The sequence below is a fragment of the Doryrhamphus excisus genome, chromosome 1 (genome assembly GCF_030265055.1).
Source record: "Doryrhamphus excisus isolate RoL2022-K1 chromosome 1, RoL_Dexc_1.0, whole genome shotgun sequence".
NCBI classification, from domain to species: domain Eukaryota; kingdom Metazoa; phylum Chordata; class Actinopteri; order Syngnathiformes; family Syngnathidae; genus Doryrhamphus; species Doryrhamphus excisus.
The window spans coordinates 23,667,990-23,692,593 of NC_080466.1; the positions used below are offsets into that span (position 1 = coordinate 23,667,990).

General features: G+C 41.2%; 1 protein-coding gene across 8 annotated transcripts in view; it reads left to right on the forward strand.

Annotated features, from left to right (window-relative positions):
* Window positions 1-24,604, forward strand: part of neo1a (neogenin 1a) — a 170,145-nt gene that overhangs the window by 51,438 nt on the left and 94,103 nt on the right. For all 8 annotated transcript variants that reach the window (XM_058046027.1, XM_058046020.1, XM_058046025.1 and 5 more), the window contains exon 2: window positions 5,572-5,895. In XM_058046027.1, the coding sequence (XP_057902010.1) occupies window positions 5,572-5,895 (324 nt within the window). The remainder of the gene's footprint in view (window positions 1-5,571; window positions 5,896-24,604) is intronic.

Here is a 24,604-nt window from a genome sequence, read left to right on the forward strand (position 1 = left end):
AACACTATACACTATAACACTATACACTATAACACTATACACTATAACACTATACACTATAACACTATAACACTATACACTATAACACTATACACTATAACACTATACACTATAACACTATACACTATAACACTATACACTATACACTATAACACTATACACTATACAGTATAACACTATACACTATACACTATAACACTATACACTATAACACTATACACTATACACTATTACACTATACACTATAACACTATACACTATACACTATAACACTATACACTATACACTATAACACTATACACTATAACACTATACACTATACACTATTACACTATACACTATTACACTATACACTATAACACTATACACTATAACACTATACACTATACACTATAACACTATAACACTATACACTATAACACTATACACTATAACACTATACACTATACACTATACACTATACACTATAACACTATACAATACCTCCCAATGAACACAAATCCCCAGCTGGATGAGGCAAAAGAATTATCATAGCCTGAGACAATGTGAATGTTCGGGCTGGCCACGATTAGTCGACCAATTGTGATTATGTCGACTATTAACTAATATAATAGGTGACTATTTGCTTTTATTAGTCTTTTTTTAATCTTTCTTTTCCTCCAAAAAGCCTTTATCATGACAACAACCTACCAACTTAAACACTTTGAAATGATGGTTGTATAAGAGCAGCTCCATGTTGTACGTTTTATATTCAATTTACGTATGATATGTATACACATATATATGCATGCTTTTAAATATGAAGGACTTAAGAGTTGACCACTTCCACAAGTTAGAGAGCAAACACTGGAAGAATGGAGAAAAAACCCCAAAACCAAAACATGTTTAGATGAATGAAGTGTGTAGGTTCATGACAAAATCCTCATCATTTACCTCCATCTTCATCAGAGTGGAATATTTCCATTCACGCTTGATGGATTTGACCTCGTAACTTGTGTATATGACTTGTTTTTGTTTTGTTTTTATGTATATCTTTAAATTGGTAGTTGTAGTGTAGCTGAAAGGAAACGCCATGGTTGTAATTGTTCCATTATTGAGGTATGGTGGTGATAAAAATGAATCTTGGTTACTCTTTTGGTGATTGATGATTTAATCGTGGACATTGGCGGGATAGAAAAGGATAGAAAAACCTGAGTGGCTGTGATATTACCTGTAATTGCATCTTGTAAAATGGTTTGCAGTGGAAATCATTATTGGTACACACAATGTCTGCTTCACAGGAAATGTTGAAAAAGTACTGATATTTTGGAAATCTTCTAAAAAAAAAAAAAATGGTGTCCAGCGCCATCACACTCACACTTAAATAGCGTAAGGACGGCTTCTAACATATGCCAGCTGTAAGACAAGACGTTAGGTTCCACACTACTTCAGTTCATTTTATATGAATATTCCAAAATGATGTGGTGTCCATTCATCGCGACTGTTATTACTATTATTACTATTAGGTTTTATCTTCTGCTATTTTTTAGGAACTTAACAGCATATGATTATCTTTTTACATGTTTTCTTGTCATGTGGCTGTGATTGGACACTACAAAAAATACAATAAATAAGAAGCGATTTAGTGCACATCATCTTTAAATTCCAACTTCCTCGTCAGGTTTTTAGTCAATATGTCTATAGAGGATGTGTCATATACAAAGATGTAGATTAACCCTTTCCCATAGTTTCACTCACATGAGTGAGATATTACCACTGAAAAGTTCCTTATTGTGTGTAATAGAATACTACTACTACTACTACTACTACTAATAATAATAATAATAATAATAATCCGAACATGGAGAACCTATAATACTGCACCACTTTTCAATTCCTTTTTAATCCTTATTCCTACAGTAGTAGGAGTGCATGGAGTCCATGTAACTTCATTTTATTATTATCACATCGTATTTTGGGTTTGCTGGATCCCTCCCCAATACATCTTAATGTGACTTGTGTGTGGACAAGGAGCAGAAACCCAAGCTTTAACGTGTCACCTATAACGTACATAAAAAAAAAAACCCAGCGGTAATCTGCATTAGAAAATAAGACATATTAGACATATGTCACCCTTGAGCTTTTGACTCATAATCTAAATGATTCGCTGGTTGTATGTTGTGTATTGTAAGTATGCATGAAATGTGCCTCGGCTCAGCGTGTCCTTGTTTTCCAGCCCAAGCCGCAGAGGGGACTCTGCTGTAGAAAAATCAACTGGTTTTCAGAGTAGTCTGCTCTGCCTGAAGAGTGGCTCAATAACCTTACCAGTCAATATGGCTGCTGTCAGATGGAGGCTCACTCAGGAAAGAGGTTTCCTGCTGAGCCTCCGATGGAAGAAAACAGGTCTTTGTGCGAGAAGACCCTCTTCCTTATCGCCTTCCTCCTCACATTTTATTTTTCTGCACGACGCGCCTGTTTCATCGATAACTAGGCTCTTAGATGACTTAAGCACTAATGTACCTCTGCTTTATTTCCCAACATGGGATTCTTTTTGAGTAATACAGCCTGAGTTTGAGAGCGCCATGTGGAGTATCACGGCATCACTTGAAGCTGAGCTCCCAAACCTTTTATGACACTGAGCAAAGTGGATTTGGGACAGAGGTAACAGCCCATACTTATCAAGTAGACAACCTCATTTTCTAGTCTCATGCTCTCTGCTCCCTCATTTTCACTGGATGCCTGTCGTGGCGTTTCCTAATTTTGTAAGGCAAGTGGGCGCTTTGCTCCCACACAGCTGGATGTGTGCAGATTGCACTTTCACTCAGTGTAATGTTGCTTCAGCGTAGCCTTTGTGTGTCTGGAAGCCTTCACTCTTTCTGCAAGAAGGACGTTGGCTTGTAAAATTGTAAAAAAAAAAAAAAAAAAGTTAAATGTTCTATTTCTGCATCATTTACATACTGTGTCCAACAAAAATACAACCTGAATTGTCTGTTTTGTGCACACACCCTTAACATGGAAAACACAAAGAATGCAAGTGAAAGGCCATCATAGTAGCAACATTTGCTCAAGTCCGACAGTGGATCTGACAGTGTGGAGCAGTGTCCAAAAATCCACAATCAACAACGGGTTTTGAAAGGCCGGCCTACTGCGTAACGAAGAGGACAGCACAAGCTGAATGGCCAATTTGCTTCAAGACAAAAGTTTGACTGCAGCCAACCGTGAAACAGGGACAGAATGATTAGCGATTCTGACACTGAAGAAGATGACTTTAGTGGTTTTAGTGTGGAAGGAAGATGAAGACAGACTAGTGACGTTGCCTGCCTATTTTTGGAAAATGTGTTGAATTCAAAGTAAAAAAAAATGTAATACCATTTTTCTGTGTGATTTCAACATGTACTTCTCTTTATTGGAAAAGACAGAAAAGCTTCAGGCTGAAATGAAGAGACAATCATTGCTGTACGTTTGAACTGTGGCTTGTCTTGGGTATTGGCGATACTTTTAGTGTGATGCTGAGATGAGAATACTAAGGTTGTAAAGCAATGGTGGGTGCCGGCCCGCTGCCTCACCAACACCCCCACCACACGTCTCTTTTCTTTTCTCGGTGCTACTCTACGTATGGCGGATGTTGTGTCTACCCCTGAAAGCAGATGGTTGCTGTTTCTTTAGAGAGTAAAGTCCTCTCCTACTGTTCTTACGATGAGGATAAAAACTGCTAAAAGCATCTGCTTTGGGTCTGATTGGATGCTGCAGGATGGTCCAGTCTATTTATTTTGCTCCTGGGATAAGAGAGTGGGCGAAGATGCTCTTAACAAACATACATGGATTGAGATGATTGACAATGTCATGGTGTCACATGAACTTGAAGATGTGACAATGTCGCCACATCACTACCCCACTCTGGTCTCTCTCTCCATGTGGTTTGTCTGCTGTCATCTTCTTCCAGATATGAACACGACATTGCAGCTTCTGACTTCAGTACACTCTTAAAAATGCTGGGTTAAAAACAACCCAATCTGGGTTGTTTCCCAACCCAACGCTGGTTAAATATAGCACCAACCTCGCGTTGGGTTATTTTAACCCAACAAGTTGGGTTGGTTCTCTTAACCCAACAATTGGGTTGTACATTGGGTTGTTCATATGACCCAACGCTGGGTTCATATTTACTACACGGCTGGGTTATTTCAACCCAGCAAGTTGGGTATATATATATATATATATATATATATATATATATATATATATATATATATTTTGTTTTTTTTATTATTATTTATTTATTTTTATTGTATGCTAATACTATTAATAATATATTACAATGATAATGACACCAATGTAACAATAAAATATTTATTAAAATTCAACATTTCCAGAACATAAAAATATAACAACTCACAACATTGTGCAAGTGGAAAATTGCAATTCACCTCAGTCATTTTCTGTAATTGTTTGTGCTTTCAAGATAACTAAGTCAATTGAGGACATGCATTGATATTGCGACCGTAATGGAGCCGATATTACAAGCGTTTTTCTTTGGATCTCACAAGGGACACGATGCCGCAAGATAGAGGAATTACCTCTGAGAAGTTAAATTGCTCAGCCACTGACATTGCTACGTCTCTTTCCTCCTTCCCTCCCCACCCTCCCCTCGGAGGCATGCATGCCATTTCTTTGGGAACGAGCCAACGTAGTTTAAAGTGCATTTAACATCCCACCTCTTATTTCATTCATCTATTCGTTGCATTATTAAATACCTTCATACCACCTTAATTATTTTCTGCCACTCCTGTATCCCTGCAGAACTGGCAATTGCCGTTATTTGTCTAAGCAATACCGCTATGCCTTATGTGACTCTTTAGCTGGTGGGGCCTGAATAATGGATGAGTACAAATGGAAAACAATTGCACTTAGTCTGACTTTGGCACTATTCATCTTACTATTATGTTAACGTTTATATTCCAGGAACGGAAATTGCAATTTTGCTCCAAAGTGTCTACTCCTTCATTGCCATGTCCTCCTATGGATGTGATATTAACTTGCCGGGAAGCAGGTCTGGATTCTATTTGTCCGTCTCCTTGTGGTTTCATAATGAAATCCTCTGAATGGATGTTTTTTTTTTCTTTGGGAACTTTACTTTCATTGGTTTGACCGGTCATGGGAGTCTTGAAGTTTCTTTTTTTATTTTCTTTTCAATCTTAAGTAAACACGGACGGTGTTCTACATCCAGATTTCAATACAAACTAAGACATTGAGACATTTCCGTTTATTTTGGCCAGACTTGAGCTTGTTGTTTTAAGGTGGTGAAGTGTGAACGTCACCGCAGAGTTTATGATTTGAAAGAATGCCATTGTGCTGACGACAGTCGATCCGCTGCAGGGGTTACGTTGTGGGTTGTTGGTTTCTAACACAAACTAGCAGGAGGTCAGCAAACCAAACGCTCATGGTGCAACCAAAAATAACAAGTAACACATGTGGAACACACGCTGTAACTGTAAACGGTGTTATACATGTAGGCCTGTCCCGATAATGGATGAATCCACCAGTGTTGTCGTTTGCCATATTTACAAGCTGAACCTCTGCTTTTTGTTCTTGCAGCATCGGCACCGCAGCCCTTCAGTCCCTTCTGGTTCACAGTGGAGCCCCAAGACACGGTGGCCATTCGAGGCAACTCCGCCCTGCTCAACTGCTCCGTGCACAGCAATGCAGCCACGCCAGCACGCATGGAGTGGAAGAAGGACGGCACCTTCATGAGTCTAGTTTCAGATGAGAGACGGCGCATCCTTCAAGATGGCTCCCTGCTCTTCACCCATGTGGTTCATTCAAAGCACAACAAACCTGATGAGGGCACCTACCAGTGTGTTGCCACCATTGAAAACCTGGGATCCATATCTAGTCGTACGGCACGCCTCTTTGTTGCAGGTATGGTAAAAATACGTCATTTTTGGGCGACTCTTTGCAGCTTTCAGCCTCATGCAATGTTGACGCATACCAAAATAATTGAGCTAAACCATTGGCATGTGGCGAATATCGGCACACCCGGTATTCGCTCTCTAAAGTGGGGGTTACGTTCCAATGAACGCTTTACCACACGCACGGGCTCTCGAATTTTGGAGAACTTTGTTGGTAGTGGCCCACACACAAAGGAAGTAGGGTAGTCCATTCGTGACACCCACGTGCTTGCGCTCCCTAAATTGGTAGCTTTCGTGAGTGTGGCGTGCAACTGGTACATCGCCTGACAGAAGCGCACCTAGCACGCACGTGTGTGGGCATCGTGCGAGGCTCGTGCAGACCACTCGCATAAATGGCAAGATGTTGGCCTGGAGAAGCCGCCCGCCGTGGCCTGGCAAGGCGCTTTGATGTTGGCTACGCCGTGTGCAGCCGCCGTGCGTCCACTTAACTTATTGATTTCTTTCATATACATTTCAAGATTACGCTGCATGTGGACCCTCTTATGTCTTTAAGATTATGCTGCATGTGGACCCTCTTATGTCATCTGTTAACCAAATCATCAAGTCTTGGTCTACTGTGTTCTTATTTGGAAAAACCGCCCATGGACATGATTGACCATTTTTGTCAACATAAAATCTGAGACGCAAAGGGTTCATTTCTCTGGAAAATGAGTTTGTTTGTGTTGGTATGTGTTGTTGTATCGGAACAATGAGGTCATCATTAGCGCTAAGCAGTCTCAAATGACAACATCATCTTGTTTTAAGCTTTGGTGGCAGTCGGTAATAATGGCAACTTTAGGTCATTTGTCAGGCTTGGAAAATAAATGCATGACTTAACTTGAAATACCCTGATTGGCCAACCCGGTCCACATTTCTCAAAATTAGGCATAATGAGACATTTTGATGTTATTTGAAATGTTATTTTAACCTGTCTTCAATATGTGTAATATACGCTATACATGTGTCTAGTATTTAACACAGGGTTCCTCACACTTTGCAACACGTGATTTTTAAAATGGCCATGATCCTAAGATGTGCCTCCTACTATTTACAGTATTTTGTAGGGATGTCAAGAGATACTCGGTTCAAGAGACGAGATGACACACAAGATCGGTTCTACGAGACGAGACAACATACTTTGCAGGAAATTCATTCATTCATTCATTTTCTACCGCTTTTCCTCACGAGGGTCGCGGGGGGTGCTGGAGCCTATCCCAGCTGTCTTCTGGTGAGAGGCGGGGTACACCCTGGACTGGTGGCCAGCCAATCACAGGGCACATATAGACAAACAACCATTCACACTCACATTCATACCTATGGACAATTTGGAGTGGCCAATTAACCTAGCATGTTTTTGGAATGTGGGAGGAAACCGGAGTACCCGGAGAAAACCCACGCATGCACGGGGAGAACATGCAAACTCCACACAGAGATGGCCAAGGGTGGGTTTGCAGGAAATACAATGAAAAAATATCTGAACATATATTGGAATCTACAAAACGTAATTTCGAACGAGATTGTATGAATGAGAAGGGCTCACTCTGTTCAAGCTGTTGTTCTATGGAAGAAACGTGACAAGGTGCTGTACGCAGAGTGAATTCTCCTCATGCCTGTTTGGAGGCAGGATGGGAGGAAAACAGACACGCATGCATACGGCAATGTATTAAGGCTGGCAATATTATCAACTATATTTTCATTTATTAGGCCGCACAGTGGACGAGTGGTTAGCACATAGGCCACACAGCCAGGAGATGGGGAAGACCTGGCTCTTGGTTTTGCAAGGCATGTATTGGCATATGCCGATCTCATGTGCTTTTCCATGGAAATCGACCGGTATTGATAGGTGGCCAATAGATTGAAGCATCAAGCAAGTATCACTTTTTTCCCATCCTAATTGTCTAAAAATTTGTTTTAAAAATTGTCCAATTTTATTTTGTTTATCGTAATATTACGACTTAAAAGAAACAAAAATGTTTTCCAATATTTCAACAATGCTACTATAATGCCATTATTTTGTCGTCATTACGACTTGTCTGTAAATTCTTTCTACTCTTTCGGAATTTTGACTTTCTATCATATTTTGACTTTATTCTTGTAACATAACTTTTTCTGCAACCTACTTTTTTTCTGTAACAGTTCAGCTTTATGCTACTTAATGTAGTTTTCCTTGAAAAAAAGGCTATCATTTTTTTCCGTTTATATTTTTATATAGAACATTTCTGCTGAATTTGCCATCTTCATTCATTCATTTTCTACCGCTTTTTCCTCACGAGGGTCGCGGGGGGTGCTGGAGCCTATCCCAGCTGTCTTCGGGCGTAAGGCGGGGTACACCCTGGACTGGTCGCCAGCCAATCACAGGGCACATATAGACAAACAACCATTCACACTCACATTCATACCTATGGACAATTTGGAGTGGCCAATTAACCTAGCATGTTTTTGGAATGTGGGAGGAAACCGGAGTACCCGGAGAAAACCCACGCATGCACGGGGAGAACATGCAAACTCCACACAGAGATGCCCGAGGGTGGAATTGAACCCTGGTCTCCTAGCTGTGAGGTCTGTGCGCTAACCCCTAGACCACCGTGCCGCCCAATTTGCCATCTTTTAGTTAGTTATTTTCTTGTTAAAGTGTATATTTAGAATAAAAATAAAAAACAGCTGCGGGTCACAAATGGCCCCCAGGCTGCACTTTGGAGACCACTGCTTAAACATAGTAGATAATGTTCTCAGTTTTTCCTGTCCTTGAATGGATTGGCCATGACACCTCCAAAGCCTGAATACAATGGCTTTTTCAAAACCTGCTTGAAAGAAAATCTGATTTGTATTTTCTATTCCTGCTACTACAATGTCACCTTCCTCTGTGAGAACAGTGAGTGACATGGGATTATTAGGTGTTTGGAGTCAAGTCGTGCTCCGAAATTCAATTTGCAGCCTTGCGATGTGTTTCCTGTGTGCGTTCCCCTCAGTACACCACTGGCAGGTTCAAAGACACTCTGGAGAGGCGTCATGTAGGGCATACATACAGTAGGAACCGTTTACTACAAACTAAAGCCATTCTGCTGCCTGAAAAGTCTATACAACCACAACTAATGGCTCTAGTGGTGTTCGTTATGTTAAGAAGGAATACGTATTGGTGCAGACCAAGATAAGCGTTCCCTCTGATAGCATCGGCACTTGGGCTTCATTGGGCTGCAAGCTAGTGTCTGTAAAAAAGATGTTCCCATTAAACAATGATTGGGTCAGCATGCTGTTGTTTCACAGTCATATCAAGATGATGACTAAAGCAAAAAGTCATTCAGTCGACTTGAACAATATCTATCTCTAAAATGACTTCCCTGTGCAATTTTAGGTCTGAACAGCTATAGCAGAACACAAGATAAACTGTGGCGACGCTCCCATCCATCCTGAGCTGCATGGGAATATAATGCAGGGATGAGCGCTGCTGTGAGACGGCCTCAAAGCCACCGGCCAACCGTGATTGGACGTTAGATGCAATCACTGTGGAGAAGCTGAATATATAAGCTTGATTCATACACGTGCAAACACAAACACCTGGAGTTTTTCCTTCCACATTCACACGTACTTGGCTGCCTTGTAGTATCTGCAGGTGGCCTGTAAAAAAAAAAAAAAAAGGTTAATTACAGTGTAGTGAGTGGAGGCCATTAGGTCGCCATCAGACCCAGGAATGATGGTGTGGGCGGGGGGGCATGGGCGTGACCTCTCTGATGTAATGACCGAACAAGTCACGGATGGCTTGCGTGGCAAAGAGTATATCTGACAAATAGCAGAGTAATATCTGGGATTGATACTCCACCTCTTCCTATCACCGCCATTGTTCCCACGCCTCCACCGCCTCCTGCTCATGGTCATACTCACAGATTCACTCTTGGTTTTTATTTCTTTCATGTCTTTTTTTTACATAAAACATTCATATATTTATATCTGAATATCTGACAGAGGCTTCCGTTTGTCTAGTCTTCCACTCTCACCTTCGGCAGAACATCCCAGGTGAGGATGAGGATATCGAGTCCGAGTGGGCCGTATGTCATGCTTCCATTGCTGACACAGCCGATTTGGGGCTGCAGCCACAAGGTGGTCGGTGCCAGTCGTGGCGGCAAGCCCCAAACCCGATGGTGGACACCAGAGGTCAGGGCTGCCGTCAAGCTGAAGGAGGAGTCCTTTGGAGCATGGATTGCTTGTGGGACTCCTGAAGCAACTGACGGGTCGCGGGAAGGCGGCGGGCTTCTTTCAGTACTTGGTAAAATACGTTGTGGAGTGCAGCCTGGTTTACATTCAAATTCACATAAAAGAAAAAGGGCAACATACGTATATCACATAAAATATAATGTGATGTATATCACATTATATCACGTAACAAATTTTGAGGCACTCCTAATTGTGATGGAACTGCAATTACAATTTTTTTTATTCTGCCTAATTTTATCACAATCAATGGCGGCAAATAGCTCTTTGATTCCTTGGCGACAAAATCAGGAATTAAAAATGATCCTTGCCCTCCTTGTGGCGCTTTAGGGCTGCACAAAAAAATTATTATTCTTTTTTTTAAATCTTGACCTCAACTTCAAATTTCTAAATGAGGATTTTCTTTTAAATTTAAATTTCTTCTAAATTTCCTTTTACGAGGTGCAACAGAAAAGAACGATGCCATTTACCTGAAGGACTCACGTTGTACTGCTGTTAGCTGATACTTTTCAGTCTTTCTAGTTATTTCCATCCAAAGTAACTTTACTGTCCTTCCGGGACCTCCCATGAAGAATGGCAGAAAGACCTTCCTTTAAAGCTAAATAAGACAGGGAGTTAATCATAATAATGACAATAATAATAATTAAAAAAAAAGACACGACCCTGAACATGTTGTGTGTGCATGCTTTTGTGCAGAAATTCAAAACGTGAAAATGGTGATTGGCCTTTTTTTCGAGAATGGTACAGGCCAATTGCGCTTTGTCATGTCGCCTCTTTTGAATGGTTTAGCTTGTGTGTCCCGCCTGATAGCGTAGAACAGCATACAGCCTCTCCAGAAGGGGGGCTTGTGGAGAACAATATTATGTATTCAGTCTGAGTCTTAGTGAGGAAAAAGGAGGGGGGGGGGCAGGAATTATAGGGCAGAAAGCAAGCGAGCGGTGTGCAGCGGTGATAGCCAGGACACAAAGCGCTACACAACTAATGAGAAATCCCATCTTAACTGTCTGCTGTTCTCCCACACAGACGCCCCCCCCCCCCCCACCCCCACGACCCCCCCACCGACATGCTTTGATGTCGGCCTTCCAAGATTGAGTCACACCTCACTGCTATTAAAGGGGAAACCCCCAGTTGAGAAAACGGAGAGCTAATTTGGTCCGGCTCTCTTTGTGCCTTTGTTAACTTCAATTCCTGACCCCCCCACATGCAGGCAGTCTATTCAAATATTTCTCCTGTTAGTTGGTCTTCCTTCTCTGGGTTTTCTCGTGATAGTCCTCTTCCTGTCACTGGCGTGGCGGAAAGCCACTAATCTCCCCGTGACGTCTATATGAAGCAGCACACACCAAGCGCCATGTGTCTCCTCATATTTAAACATGCTTTGATACTTCTGGATGCCCTTTCAAGGAATTAAGAGTGTCACAGGACTTTTTAATCCTTTTTTAATATCATCTATTTGTGCTTTTTGGTTGATTTTTGCACTCCCAAGGACGCCATTGCTTCAAAAGCCTTAAAGGACATGATTGTGTTTGGGACACAGACAAAAAAAGACAGTTGTGTTGTAGAAATAGTCATGTTTATGGTCCATATGGTCCATACATAGATGAATGCAAAAACTAATATTACTAACATGTGGCTATGGTGTACTATACCCCAGCTAATATTACTAACATGTGGCTATGGTGTATACCCCAGCTAATATTACTAACATGTGGCTATGGTGTATACCAGCCAATATTACTAACACGTGGCTATGGTGTATACCCCAGCTAATATTACTAACACGTGGCTATGGTGTATACCCCAGCTAATATTACTAACACGTGGCTATGGTGTATACCCCAGCTAATATTACTAACACGTGGCTATGGTGTATACCCCAGCTAATATTACTAACACGTGGCTATGGTGTATACCCCAGCTAATATTACTAACATGTGGCTATGGTGTATACCCCAGCTAATATTACTAACATGTGGCTATGGTGTATACCCCAGCTAATATTACTAACATGTGGCTATGGTGTATACCAGCCAATATTACTAACACGTGGCTATGGTGTATACCCCAGCTAATATTACTAACACGTGGCTATGGTGTATACCCCAGCTAATATTACTAACACGTGGCTATGGTGTATACCCCAGCTAATATTACTAACACGTGGCTATGGTGTATACCCCAGCTAATATTACTAACACGTGGCTATGGTGTATACCCCAGCTAATATTACTAACATGTGGCTATGGTGTATACCCCAGCTAATATTACTAACATGTGGCTATGGTGTATACCCCAGCTAATATTACTAACATGTGGCTATGGTGTATGCCCCAGCTAATATTACTAACATGTGGCTATGGTGTATGCCCCAGCTAATATTACTAACATGTGGCTATGGTGTATACCCCAGCTAATATTACTAACATGTGGCTATGGTGTATACCCCAGCTAATATTACTAACACGTGGCTATGGTGTATACCCCAGCTAATATTACTAACATGTGGCTATGGTGTATACCCCAGCTAATATTACTAACACGTGGCTATGGTGTATACCCCAGCTAATATTACTAACACGTGGCTATGGTGTATACCCCAGCTAATATTACTAACACGTGGCTATTGTGTATACCCCAGCTAATATTACTAACATGTGGCTATTGTGTATACCCCAGCTAATATTACTAACATGTGGCTATTGTGTATACCCCAGCTAATATTACTAACACGTGGCTATGGTGTATACCCCAGCCAATATTACTAACACGTGGCTATGGTGTATACCCCAGCTAATATTACTAACACGTGGCTATGGTGTATACCCCAGCTAATATTACTAACATGTGGCTATGGTGTATACCCCAGCTAATATTACTAACATGTGGCTATGGTGTATACCCCAGCTAATATTACTAACACGTGGCTATGGTGTATACCCCAGCTAATATTACTAACACGTGGCTATGGTGTATACCCCAGCTAATATTACTAACACGTGGCTATGGTGTATACCCCAGCTAATATTACTAACATGTGGCTAGGGTGTATACCCCAGCCAATATTACTAACATGTGGCTATGGTGTATACCAGCCAATATTACTAACATGTGGCTATGGTGTATACCAGCCAATATTACTAACACGTGGCTATGGTGTATACCCCAGCCAATATTACTAACACGTGGCTATGGTGTATACCCCAGCCAATATTACTAACACGTGGCTATGGTGTATACCCCAGCTAATATTACTAACATGTGGCTATGGTGTATACCCCAGCTAATATTACTAACATGTGGCTATGGTGTATACCAGCCAATATTACTAACATGTGGCTATGGTGTATACCAGCCAATATTACTAACACGTGGCTATGGTGTATACCCCAGCCAATATTACTAACACGTAGCTATGGTGTATACCCCAGCTAATATTACTAACATGTGGCTATGGTGTATACCCCAGCCAATATTACTAACACGTGGCTATGGTGTATACCCCAGCTAATATTACTAACATGTGGCTATGGTGTATACCAGCCAATGTATTCTGTATCTGTTCACTACAGTGGAAATGATGGCCTTCAACATAAGCATTTTTAATTAATGGATTATTTAACCTTCCTCTTGTGTTAGGGTCGGCACTGACTCGTTTTACATTTGAATGCATAAAAAGAATCACATAACATTTGTTTATTGCATCAAGGCTTTTTGACTTTGTCAGGAACCTCTATTTCAACAAAATAAAACCCAAAAAATAATTTTTACTACATTTTAAAATGGTCTGGTTGAAATGTTGAAAAACCACTGTATTGTTAGGGTCGGCTTCGACCCGGTCATAATAATATGATTATAAAGCAATATTTTGAGCCAAAACTGAAGTCATAAGTGCACAATGACAACCAGCTCCCCTTCTCATCATGTCCAGACATGTGAGGTGAATTCACTCATTTGACTGATGGCTGATTTCACATTTACAATTTGGATGATGGAAAGAATGGCAAGAAGTACAGTGAACCAAGATCTGGACCACATTTTTGGTGACAATGAGTGAGAGGACAGACCAGCATAGCCATTGAGATGATCAGGAGGACAACGTGCAGTATGATCCAGAAGACACAGATGATGCGAGTCAGATGAAGAGGTTGCTGGTGGTGAAGCTGTTCTATATCCCTCAGTAATAGCCAGGTAACAAAAGAACCTTCAATTTATGAATATGATTCTTTTGAGGTTCATTTGACCATTTTTGGAAATTGAAATGGAGGGATATAGTGACAAAAAAAGGCCTCCATGCCCACACCAAAAGTATTAAAAGCAACATTTTCATGGATGAGGAAGCCTAAGAAGGTAACCAAGACATGAGAAGCAAATTTGATGGTAACTTTTTTTTGTGTGTGTATTTTACAGCTGATTTAATACATGGGTCAAAACCGACCCGTTAACATAAGACATGATACCAGAAAGCTAACACAAGAGGAAGGTTAAAGTGATCATTTCATATTTAATGGAACACAGGATATTTTTGTGTTTGATATATGCATGCAGGGGTAAGCATGCATTAATTATCATCTATACCAGGGGTGCTCACACTTTTTCAGCATGCCAGCTACTTTTAAAATGACCGAGTCAAAATGATCTACCCACCACAAAAATGCAAAACATCTATTTATTTTCAAATGTATTGAGGATTATTTGTACGTACAATGTATGTTGATGTACCTTACATAACCAAATGAGCCAATATTGCAAAACACACATAATTAACTATTAACATTTTTTGTAATTACCTCCACATTACTCCACATTTCCCTTCTTTGGTACTGCGATGGTAGAATGGCATATGAGGCAAACGCACTTCGAAAAAGACATTGTGAAAAAAAAGTCCACCTCCCATTCCGTATGGAAGTGATATGTTTTTACTTTTTACTTGGTCCAGCTCCTTCACTCATTTTAGTGACCATAAACTTTAGCGAGGGCTTAAAATCTAACGCAATTCGCCGACTAAAATTCAGTTGTCATCTGACTGGTTGTCCTGTATGTCAATCAAGTAACGGGGATGGCTGATAGGCTGACATCGTAAGTTCTGCTGCACTTAGAGACGTTGTTTGATTTGATTGGTCGCCCGAAGCGCAACATTTAGTTGTCATCTGAATGGCTGCCCTGTATATCAATCAAGTGACGGCAATGATGCGAGGATGATATTTTTTTAATGTCACGCCGCGATCGACCAGCGATCGACCAGTACCACCTCCGCGATCGACCGGTAGATCGCGATCGACTTAATGAGCACCCCTGATCTACACTATGCTGTCTTGGACCATAGGTAAATGAGCTTTACATTTGGTAAATCCTCACTTCCGGAATACCCACGGACCTGCTACTATGTTTTTTGCTAACACACAAGTGTCTGATGCTGCAATTCATTGGTCAAGCTGCTAAAACGGGTTTAATGGGCACCTTCTGAGAAGCTCAATAAGGGTATTTCTGTGTAAATCTGCTGCATTAACGCTGCAACGTCAAAGGTTCTTCGCTACACTACGTGAACAATTTGAAATGCATATAATGGAAGGGATGAATAAATATTTCATGTCACTCTTACCTTGATTGAAGACATTATTGTTGACAAAGAAGTTTATGGAGACAGCACGATCTACAAGGACATTTTGTTTTGCTATGATTTATTTCTTGGACTCAATAGTGTTTCCCACCGTCATTAAAGTGCCGGCACTAGCAACTTTTTTTTGGCTCCTCTTCTTTCTCTTTGGGCTTTTCCCTTCAGGGGTCGCCACAGCAAATCAATCTCCTCCATCAAACCCCGTCTTCTGCATCTCACACCAACTACCCTCATGTCCTCCTTCACTACATCCATAAACCTCCTCTTTGGTCTTCCTCTACGCCTCCTACCTGGCAGCATCCTTCTACCAATATATTGGCTATCTCTCCTCTGGACATGTCCTGACCATCTCAGTCTGGCCGATAACTGACTTTATCTCTTCCTCCAACCAAGAAAACCAGAGACTTTGTGGTGTTGGTTAGCAAAGACTCACAGAGTCAGAATGTTGTATTCTCATGTTAAATGATGCCAAAGTTTCAGATGATGAGGATGATGAGAACACTCAGTTTCAGAGAGAACACTGGCCTCTATGACGTCACAGTGCCTTATATGGGCATGAGCTGTTGGCCAGATACGCTCTTTGCCCTCTGGAGGCAGGCTGTGGTTGGAAGCAAGAAGCAAAAGAAGGGAAATTTGTTTTGTGTTGTTCATGTTGTGGCATACTGTAAATAATTTGGCTAAATCTATATGGCTAAAAGCCAACGTTATACTTGATGCTTTTGTCCTTTTTTTGTTGCAAACTGATATTTTGCTGAAAGAACGGAAAAGAATTGAAACAAGATTTTTTCTGAAGAAAGATGACAGTCTAATCTTTTATTTGGTAGAACCATGTTTATACATCCCAAGAACACAATATTCTGTGTCTTGAAAAATGTTTTGACGCCACTGTTTTGCTGTGACGAAGTCTTGTCACACTGGTGTTGTCAAGTTGAATATAGTGCTACGTTGTTAAAATGCCTTTTGATTTAGTCAGGACTAAACAGATCTTATGACTCGTAAGGACTCCTACATTTTGAAGCCTACGACTTTGGAATTGGCTTGACTTGAGACTTGACTTGAACTTGCATGTCTTGGTAGTTGACTCTAGAATTGAGATTAAAGACTTGAGGCTTACTCGAGATTTGCAAAACTGTGACTTGCTCCCACTTCTGCCAACTAAGATTAAATAATCTTTCAGATAGCATTCATATAAAATAATGAGAACATATCTGAATAATATACGTAGATCGTATTTCGACCAATACAATTATAAAAACGGGAAGTATAGAAAAATGCTTAATAGAGTAATAGAACAGCAAAATATATCCCTACTTTGTCGCCACTTCCTTTGTGTACAACTACCTCTATAGAACCGCAAAAATAATTTTTGACAATTGTGTCTCTCACTGTTGCACTTCCTTACCTCTTTCATACTCTTTTGTAGTCAATGACTCGACATCCCCCATCTTTTTTTTATTACCTCTCCTAGCTTATATTTCTTCTTTATTATCCTCTCAGTTGTATGCACAGCTCAGACACACCCAAAGGCCCACAGACATGCTTGCATTGCACTGCAGTTCCACAGTGACCACATTGCTTACTCATGGAGACCAAAACCTGCCCTATCATAAAACAACTCAAACATGTCCCTCATTCTCATAGGAACCACCAGAATGAGACCAGAGTGGAACCAGCTTATCTTGTCGCCACTCGGACTGGTTTCCCTGATGTCGACATGAGCGGTTGTCGACATAAACGAAACAGAAACAACTGTAAATTGTGGACAGACACAATTTTTATGTTTGGACTACCGTACATTCCAGACTATAGCGCACACCCGAATATTTGTTCACATATTCACTTTGGTCAATATATATTTGGACACTGACACAAGTTTTGTTTTTTACCCTTTTACTGAAACATACTCCAAAGATGGTGATATAAGGGACATGGACATAAGGTGCAGACTCTCAGTTTTCATTTGAGGGTATCCACATTCAAATTGGATGAAGGGTTTAGGAGTTTCAGCTCTTTAACATCGCCCACCCTCTTTTTAAAGGGACCAAAAGTAATTGGACAATTGACCAAAAGGTTATTTAATGGGCAGGTTTGGGCAATTCATTCATTATATCACTATAAATTAAGCTGATATAAGGCCTGGAATGGGTCTGAGGTGTGGTGTTTGGATTGGGGAGATTTTGCTGTGAAGACAACGTGCGATCAAAGGAGCTTTCCATGCAGGTGAACCAAGCCATCCTTAGGCTGTGAGAAGAGAAAAAACCCATCAGAGAAATGGCTACAATATTAGGAGTGGCAAAATCTACAGTTCGGTACATCCTGAGAAAGAAAGCAGGCACTGGTCAACTGAGCAATGGAAAAAGACCTGGACGCCCACGAAGACAATGGTGGTAGATGCTGGCAGAATCATTTCCATGGTGAAGACAAACCCCTTCACAACAGCCAGTGACGTGAACACCACTCTCCAGGAGGTAGGCGTATCAATACCCAAGTCTGCCATAAAGAGAAGACTGCACTAGTAAATACAGAAGGTTCACTGCAAGGTACAGGCCACTCATAAGTCTGAAGAATAGAAAGGATAGATTGGACTTTGCTGAGAAAGATCTAAAAAAGCCAGAATGTTTCTGGAAGAACATTCTTTGGACAGATGAAACCAAGATCAACCTCTACCAGAATGATGGCAAGCAAAAAGTATGGCGAAAGCTTGGAACAGCTTGTGATCCAAGCACACTACATCCTGGGTAAAACACAGGGGAGGCAGTGTGATGGCTTGGGCCTGCATGGCTGCCAGTGGCACTGGGTCACTAGTGTTTATTGATAATGTGACACAGGACAGAAGCAGCCTGATGAATTCTGCGGTGTTCAGAGACATTCTACCTGCTCAGATCCAGTCAAATTCAGCCTAATTGATTGGGTGGGGTTCATAATACAGATGGACAATGACCCAAAACATACAGCAAAAGCAACCCAGGAGTTTATTAAAGCAAAGAAGTGGAATATTCCTGAATGGCCCAGTCAGTCACCTGATCTCAACCCAACTGAGCATGCATTTCACTCGTTAAAGACTAAACTTAGGACAGAAAGGCCCACAAACAAAGAGCAAATGAAAGCTGTTGCAGTCAAGGCCTGGCAGAGCATTGGAATGGAGGAAACCCAGCGTCTGGTGATGTCCACGAGTTCAACACTTCAAGAAGTCATTGCCAGCAAAGGGTTTTCAGCCAAGTATTAGAAATGAACATATCGCTTTCAGTTATTTAATTTGTCCAATTACTTTTGAGCCCCTGAAATGAAGGGATTGTGTTTAAAACTGCTTTTTTCCCTGGCATTTTTATGCAATCTTTTTTGTTCAACCTGCTAAATTAAGGCTGAAAGTCTGCACTTGAACTCCATCTGAACTGTCATTTCAAATACAACGTGGTAGTGTCTGTCCAAATATTTATGGACCTAACTGTAGGCCTCACCTGTCTGTACCCTGCAGATATTTACACAGAAAGACACACTAGAAACCTTGCACTTGCACCAACACTCAGTGTCCCCACCGCAAACAGGATTAGCCTCCACTTCACTACTTCCTGACTCTACACTCTAAGGATCATGGGAATGGTTCTTTTAGCCATCGTTTAGCTGCATCATTGTTTAGGACGCAGCATATGGTGCTGCTGTTGTATGTTGGATGTTAAATGGTGCCCGCTACTTCAAGAAAGAAAAACATACACATCCATCCATCCATCCATTTTCTACCGCTTATCCTCACGAGGGTCACGGGGGTGCTGGAGCCTATCCCAGCTGTCTTGGGGCGAGAGGCAGGGTACACCCTGGACTGGTGACCAGCCAATCACAGGGCACATATAGACAAACAACCATTCACACTCACATTCATACCTATGGACAATTTGGAGTGGCCAATTAACCTAGCATGTTTTTGGAATGTGGGAGGAAACCGGAGTACCCGGAGAAAACCCACGCATGCACGGGGAGAACATGCAAACTCCACACAGAGATGGCCGAGGGTGGAATTGAACTCAGGTCTCTTAGCTGTGAGGCCTGCATGCTAACCACTCGTCCGCTGTGCAGCCAAACATACACATTTGGTCCAAAAAAATGTCAGTTTAGTTTTAGATTTGAATTAAGTGTAATGAAATGAGATTTTTAATTGTAGTAAAAATTTCTGTAAAATTAGAAATTGACATTTTAGATACGTAGATACGTAAAACAATGAACGTGTTCCTCTCTATTATAGGAAAACCTGTAAATTCTGATGACTTTATGACCCTCAAGCTGCCGTTTTTTAAGGCCTCATTAAATGATGCCTGTGTAGCCACTTTGCTTGTGTTCATTGTGTTCCAGGTTCCCATACACTTGCTGGATAGCAAAGGGAGAGTTGGCCAAACACTCTTTTTCTAAACAGCACCAATCAGTCCACTCTAAAACCCGACCTACAATTTACATTTTCAAATAAAAAAAATGATGAATTGAATATCAAACTAGTTGTCGATTAATTGGGTAACCGATTAATCATCAATTCATGGATTAAATGTTACAGCTTAGGTTTGAACGTGCCCCCCCTAAAAGGATCTTTGTGATAGTAAAACAAGCTATGTGATTAAAAACTCAAAGTAACAACAATCCCTGTGTTACAGTGATATCCAGTAAGCCACGTGGCTCCTTTCGAACAATTATGTACCGTCATGACAAATGACTCTGACCTGGAAGCAGGGTCAGGGTCACCGTGGTGTTCCATTACCCTGATTTCTATCTGTGTCTGGCACACCAGAAGGTAGAAAAGCTGTAGAGGAGAGACTGTTTCAACACTTAGGAACATTAATCACAGATTGAGCTGAAAAATGAAGACATTCGTCTACCCTTGGAGCAATGAAAAAGCAACTAGAAAAGGAAGAGAAAAAAGCTGTACACAAACAGGACTCCTGCACAAAGGTTGATCAAATATGATATGGGAGATGGGAGTCCAGGATGGATCCATCTTTTTTGCTCTCTTGGGAAAACAATGTTGGCAGGAAGTCTTTTGGGCTGGAGGAGAACATCAGCCTCCATTTTAGTTGCATCCCCTGATTGATTAGGCCTTGTGGGGAGGCAGCGAGGCTGATTGGGGTGGCCCTATCTCTTCTCTCCAGACACCTCTGTGCTCAGTGCCTGTGTGTGTCTGTATGGACGAGGGAATTTACATCCAGGCCCTTAATTATCTTTGCATTTTTCCAGAAGGTTTCTCCTGTAAGACATGCATTTTATCCTGACAGAACACAAAATTAATTTCAGAAGCAATGTAAGAAGGGTTGTAACCAGCAAGACTTTCTAATGAAGTCACTCAATGTGCCGTGTGTGTTATGTTATATTTACGCCAAAGACAAGTGTGGGCAATATGACTTGGAATAGCAAATGGTTGCATTCAAAGAAGCAATCAGTTTGCCATCAGGACAAGAAGATGTGAGTGCTGGTCCAGACTTCTCTCATTTACTGTGTGTTAGCGCTAACGTTTCTTTTGCTGGAAGGGACTCAGGAACTCCAACCACTTGTGCTTAATGGTGGCGTCCTTAGGAATTGTAAACAAATGTGACTTTCCCGTCCGTCCGAGCCATTAGGAGCAAGTAAACAGAGAAGCTTGGGGAAGGGTTGAGAGCTTATTTGGCTTACTGCTGCGCCCATATATGGGAGTTCCCCCCCTCTGTGACATCACAGAGGGGCAGTTTTACCACGCCTTTTTTTTTGAGCCATCCCAAACTTCTTTTAGGGCTCCCTTCCAAATGTGAACCTAATTATCTGAAACTTTGGCACTACATTTATAGGTCAGAAAAGTGGAAAAACATGAGAGGTCCCCTTTAACATCACATTTACTTTTATTGAAAACACTTGTTGGCAAATCTTTTGAGGAGTGTAGAGGGAGGAGGGAAGTGCAGGAAGAGGAGGGGATCCACACCAACAACAACTTCTCATCTTTGATCGTTTGTGATCTGTCACTTCTTTTGCAAGGTTCTCTTGCTTCCGTGATTTCTTCTTTCTTCGCCAGAAGCAGACTTCCCGGACGCCACCCAATGAGGTCTTTCCTGAATTCAATTGTTTTTCCCCTCCTTTTTTTCTGAAGTGCTGGCACTCACAACTGGGGTTGGGCATCGGTTGAATTTGAAAGATTCCAGTTCCGATTTCTTGTTTCTTGGTTCCTATCGATTCTCGATTCTGATGCTTTTCAGAGATGGGGTCATAAAAGTTTGTTTAAATGGGAGTTGTGTTTGGATGAAATGTCTGAACTTCTTCATGATTTTTTAATGATATGAACTTTTTATGAACTTTACTATGAGTTTCTTACAGGGCTATTTTCAACCAGTACACCAAACCATTCAATATAAATGTTATAAAGTTCCTTTTTACAGGAGTACACCTTCACAAAAAATGTCTGTTCTGCTGCTTAAATGTTGGTTTTATCCAAGTAAACAGGATGTACCCCTAAACACTATTTTGATGGATAGAAGTGTAGCGTAGCCGCAGTTGTGGCTCACAATCTTTATTAGACTTCCACGACCTCAGTGAGCAACTTGAATCGCTCGGTAGCACTGGCATGAGATCGATGTCATTTATTGATTGACTTCGCCAATTCTGACAAAATTCTTGTCTTTATTCTGTCAAAGGTGGGACAGTCACACCATAAATATGGAGGCGTTTACTCGTGTTGGGTGTGTGGCCTCCTTTGCATATCACTGTGTTGCAAATGTTGCACTGAGCCTACCGTTCTTTAATATTAACTTTTTATCAGCTTATTCGGCAAAGTGTGCAACCCTACTCACGACTTTCTTTGGGTTTTTTAGCCATCACATTCCATGGAAAAAAAAATGCACGGACGGTGGTTCAGCAACTCTTATGATGCTTTGTGTGGACATCTGTCTCTCATTTTCACTGTGGTCGTAGAGGATGGAATCGGGGTGTCATGTTAAGTGAATTTTCAATTTTGGATGGATGAATGGAATTAGCCGCTAACAACCGCTGATTTATTGGGATTTGTCAAATCCTCTTGAATCTGACACCCACCTCCAGAGGACACCTTCAAGACATTTTCAGTGGCTATAATTATGTTAAACGGCTCTGTCAAATGGTGTAAACAATCATGAATTCACATGAAGCATGGATGGTTATTATTAGGACATTTTGGAATCAGTCAAATAAGCGGAAATTGGAAATAAGCATCACCATCATTTTCATCCTGGTACTGCCACAGCGCAACTGTGATGTCATCTGACACAAAATGGGCTTTGTGAGACTTGACCATCTGTCCAGCTCGCTCAGGGCTGAATGAATTGCCTCACAAATTCAAAGAAGTCTTGAATCGGTTTGTACTATATGCACACCAAGGTGGTAGTTTTGTTTTATGAGCTGCAGTGCTGTGTTTAATGTCTGTGGGAATGCAAACTTTCCCAGAATGGCATCTCTTCAGCAGAAAATACAAATAAAAATGTTCCTTTTTATTTTTCCACGAGTCAAGGTTCATTGCTCAGTCCTTATATAATGCGTATGCACTTTCGAGGGTAGATTTACATGTCAGTGTCCCTGCCAATGTGAAACCATGATATCTTTGAGCAGCAGTTATAAGGCTCGGGAATAACCTGATCCAAAGTATTTCAAATTCAAACATTACATCTTTATTAAAAAGGCCCAGACAAGAGGATTTTGATGAGTATTGACTGTAAAGGTCCTTCCCTGTTAGCGTCTTAGTGGTTGTAAGGTCAATGCGCCTTGGCAGGAATTCTAGAAGTCTCTGGAACTCTGCTTGGAGGGACTCCCCCAAAGATATTTCATCATCTGGTCTTGAAAACTATACTGTGTACCCTGGTTTAAAATCTCCCATAGGCGTTGACGGCAAAGGTCGTTGAGTATGAATAATTTTCATACCATCAAACTACTGATTTATTCAGGTTCTGCCTTTAATAGGTCACCTGTCTGTATGGACTGGGTTGAGTCTGCAGACGAGCAGCGCATGTCTCCATCCCTTTTATCTGCTCCTTCCAGTCCAAGCACACACGTAAGGCAGTTTGGGGAGTTTTCACATGAAAACGTCCCCATGTTTCAAAGCTAAATTGGCCTTCGTCGAGTATTTGAACCCTGAAAGAGACTGGGATTTCCAGGTTTCCTATTCTGCAGGGAAACCTCTTCAGAAGTCCCTTTTGTTCGTCAAACAGTTGCAGACAAGGTTGAGTGGGATTGCATGGTTTTAGTACCGGGGACTTTGAAGGTTTTGATATGCAAAGGTCAAAATGTCACACTTGCTTTTGGGAGGAATTATTCATAGTGTTCTCAAATATAATGTGCAAATTGAAGTTTCTGGATGCTTCCTAGTAATGCTGATGCCCAAGAACACTTTTCAGGAGTGTGGCCAAAGGCTAGTATACAAGTGTAATTTCGGTGTCAGAAACAGGTTACATTTTTGCTCCTCTACATCTAAATAAAACATGTTGAAGATACATATTTTACATTCAGTGGCTTCTGTTGATGAGGCCGAAATATTGAGCGTTTCCATTTCATATTCTGCACTGAAAGAACACATGAAGTTGTGCACAGATGGAGTGAAGAAACCAAGGTGCAAAGTGCTCAGTTGGATTTTTACTGTATGCTTCACAGATCAGTATAATGCTTTTTATGCGAAGTATAAGTCATTTTTCCACAAGCCCCTGTAGAAATAGGATGTCTGTGGAAAGGTGGCACTTAAAAAAGGGAAACAGGGATCCTCAAGGTGTGATAGGTAACACCCGCAAGAAGCATTTCCATTATGTTCTACCCCCTCTCATTCTTTTCTCTTCTCGCTGACTGAACTTTCAGTAAAAAGCTTTTTCCTTTGCCTATAATAGAGGCATTATTATCATTTCAC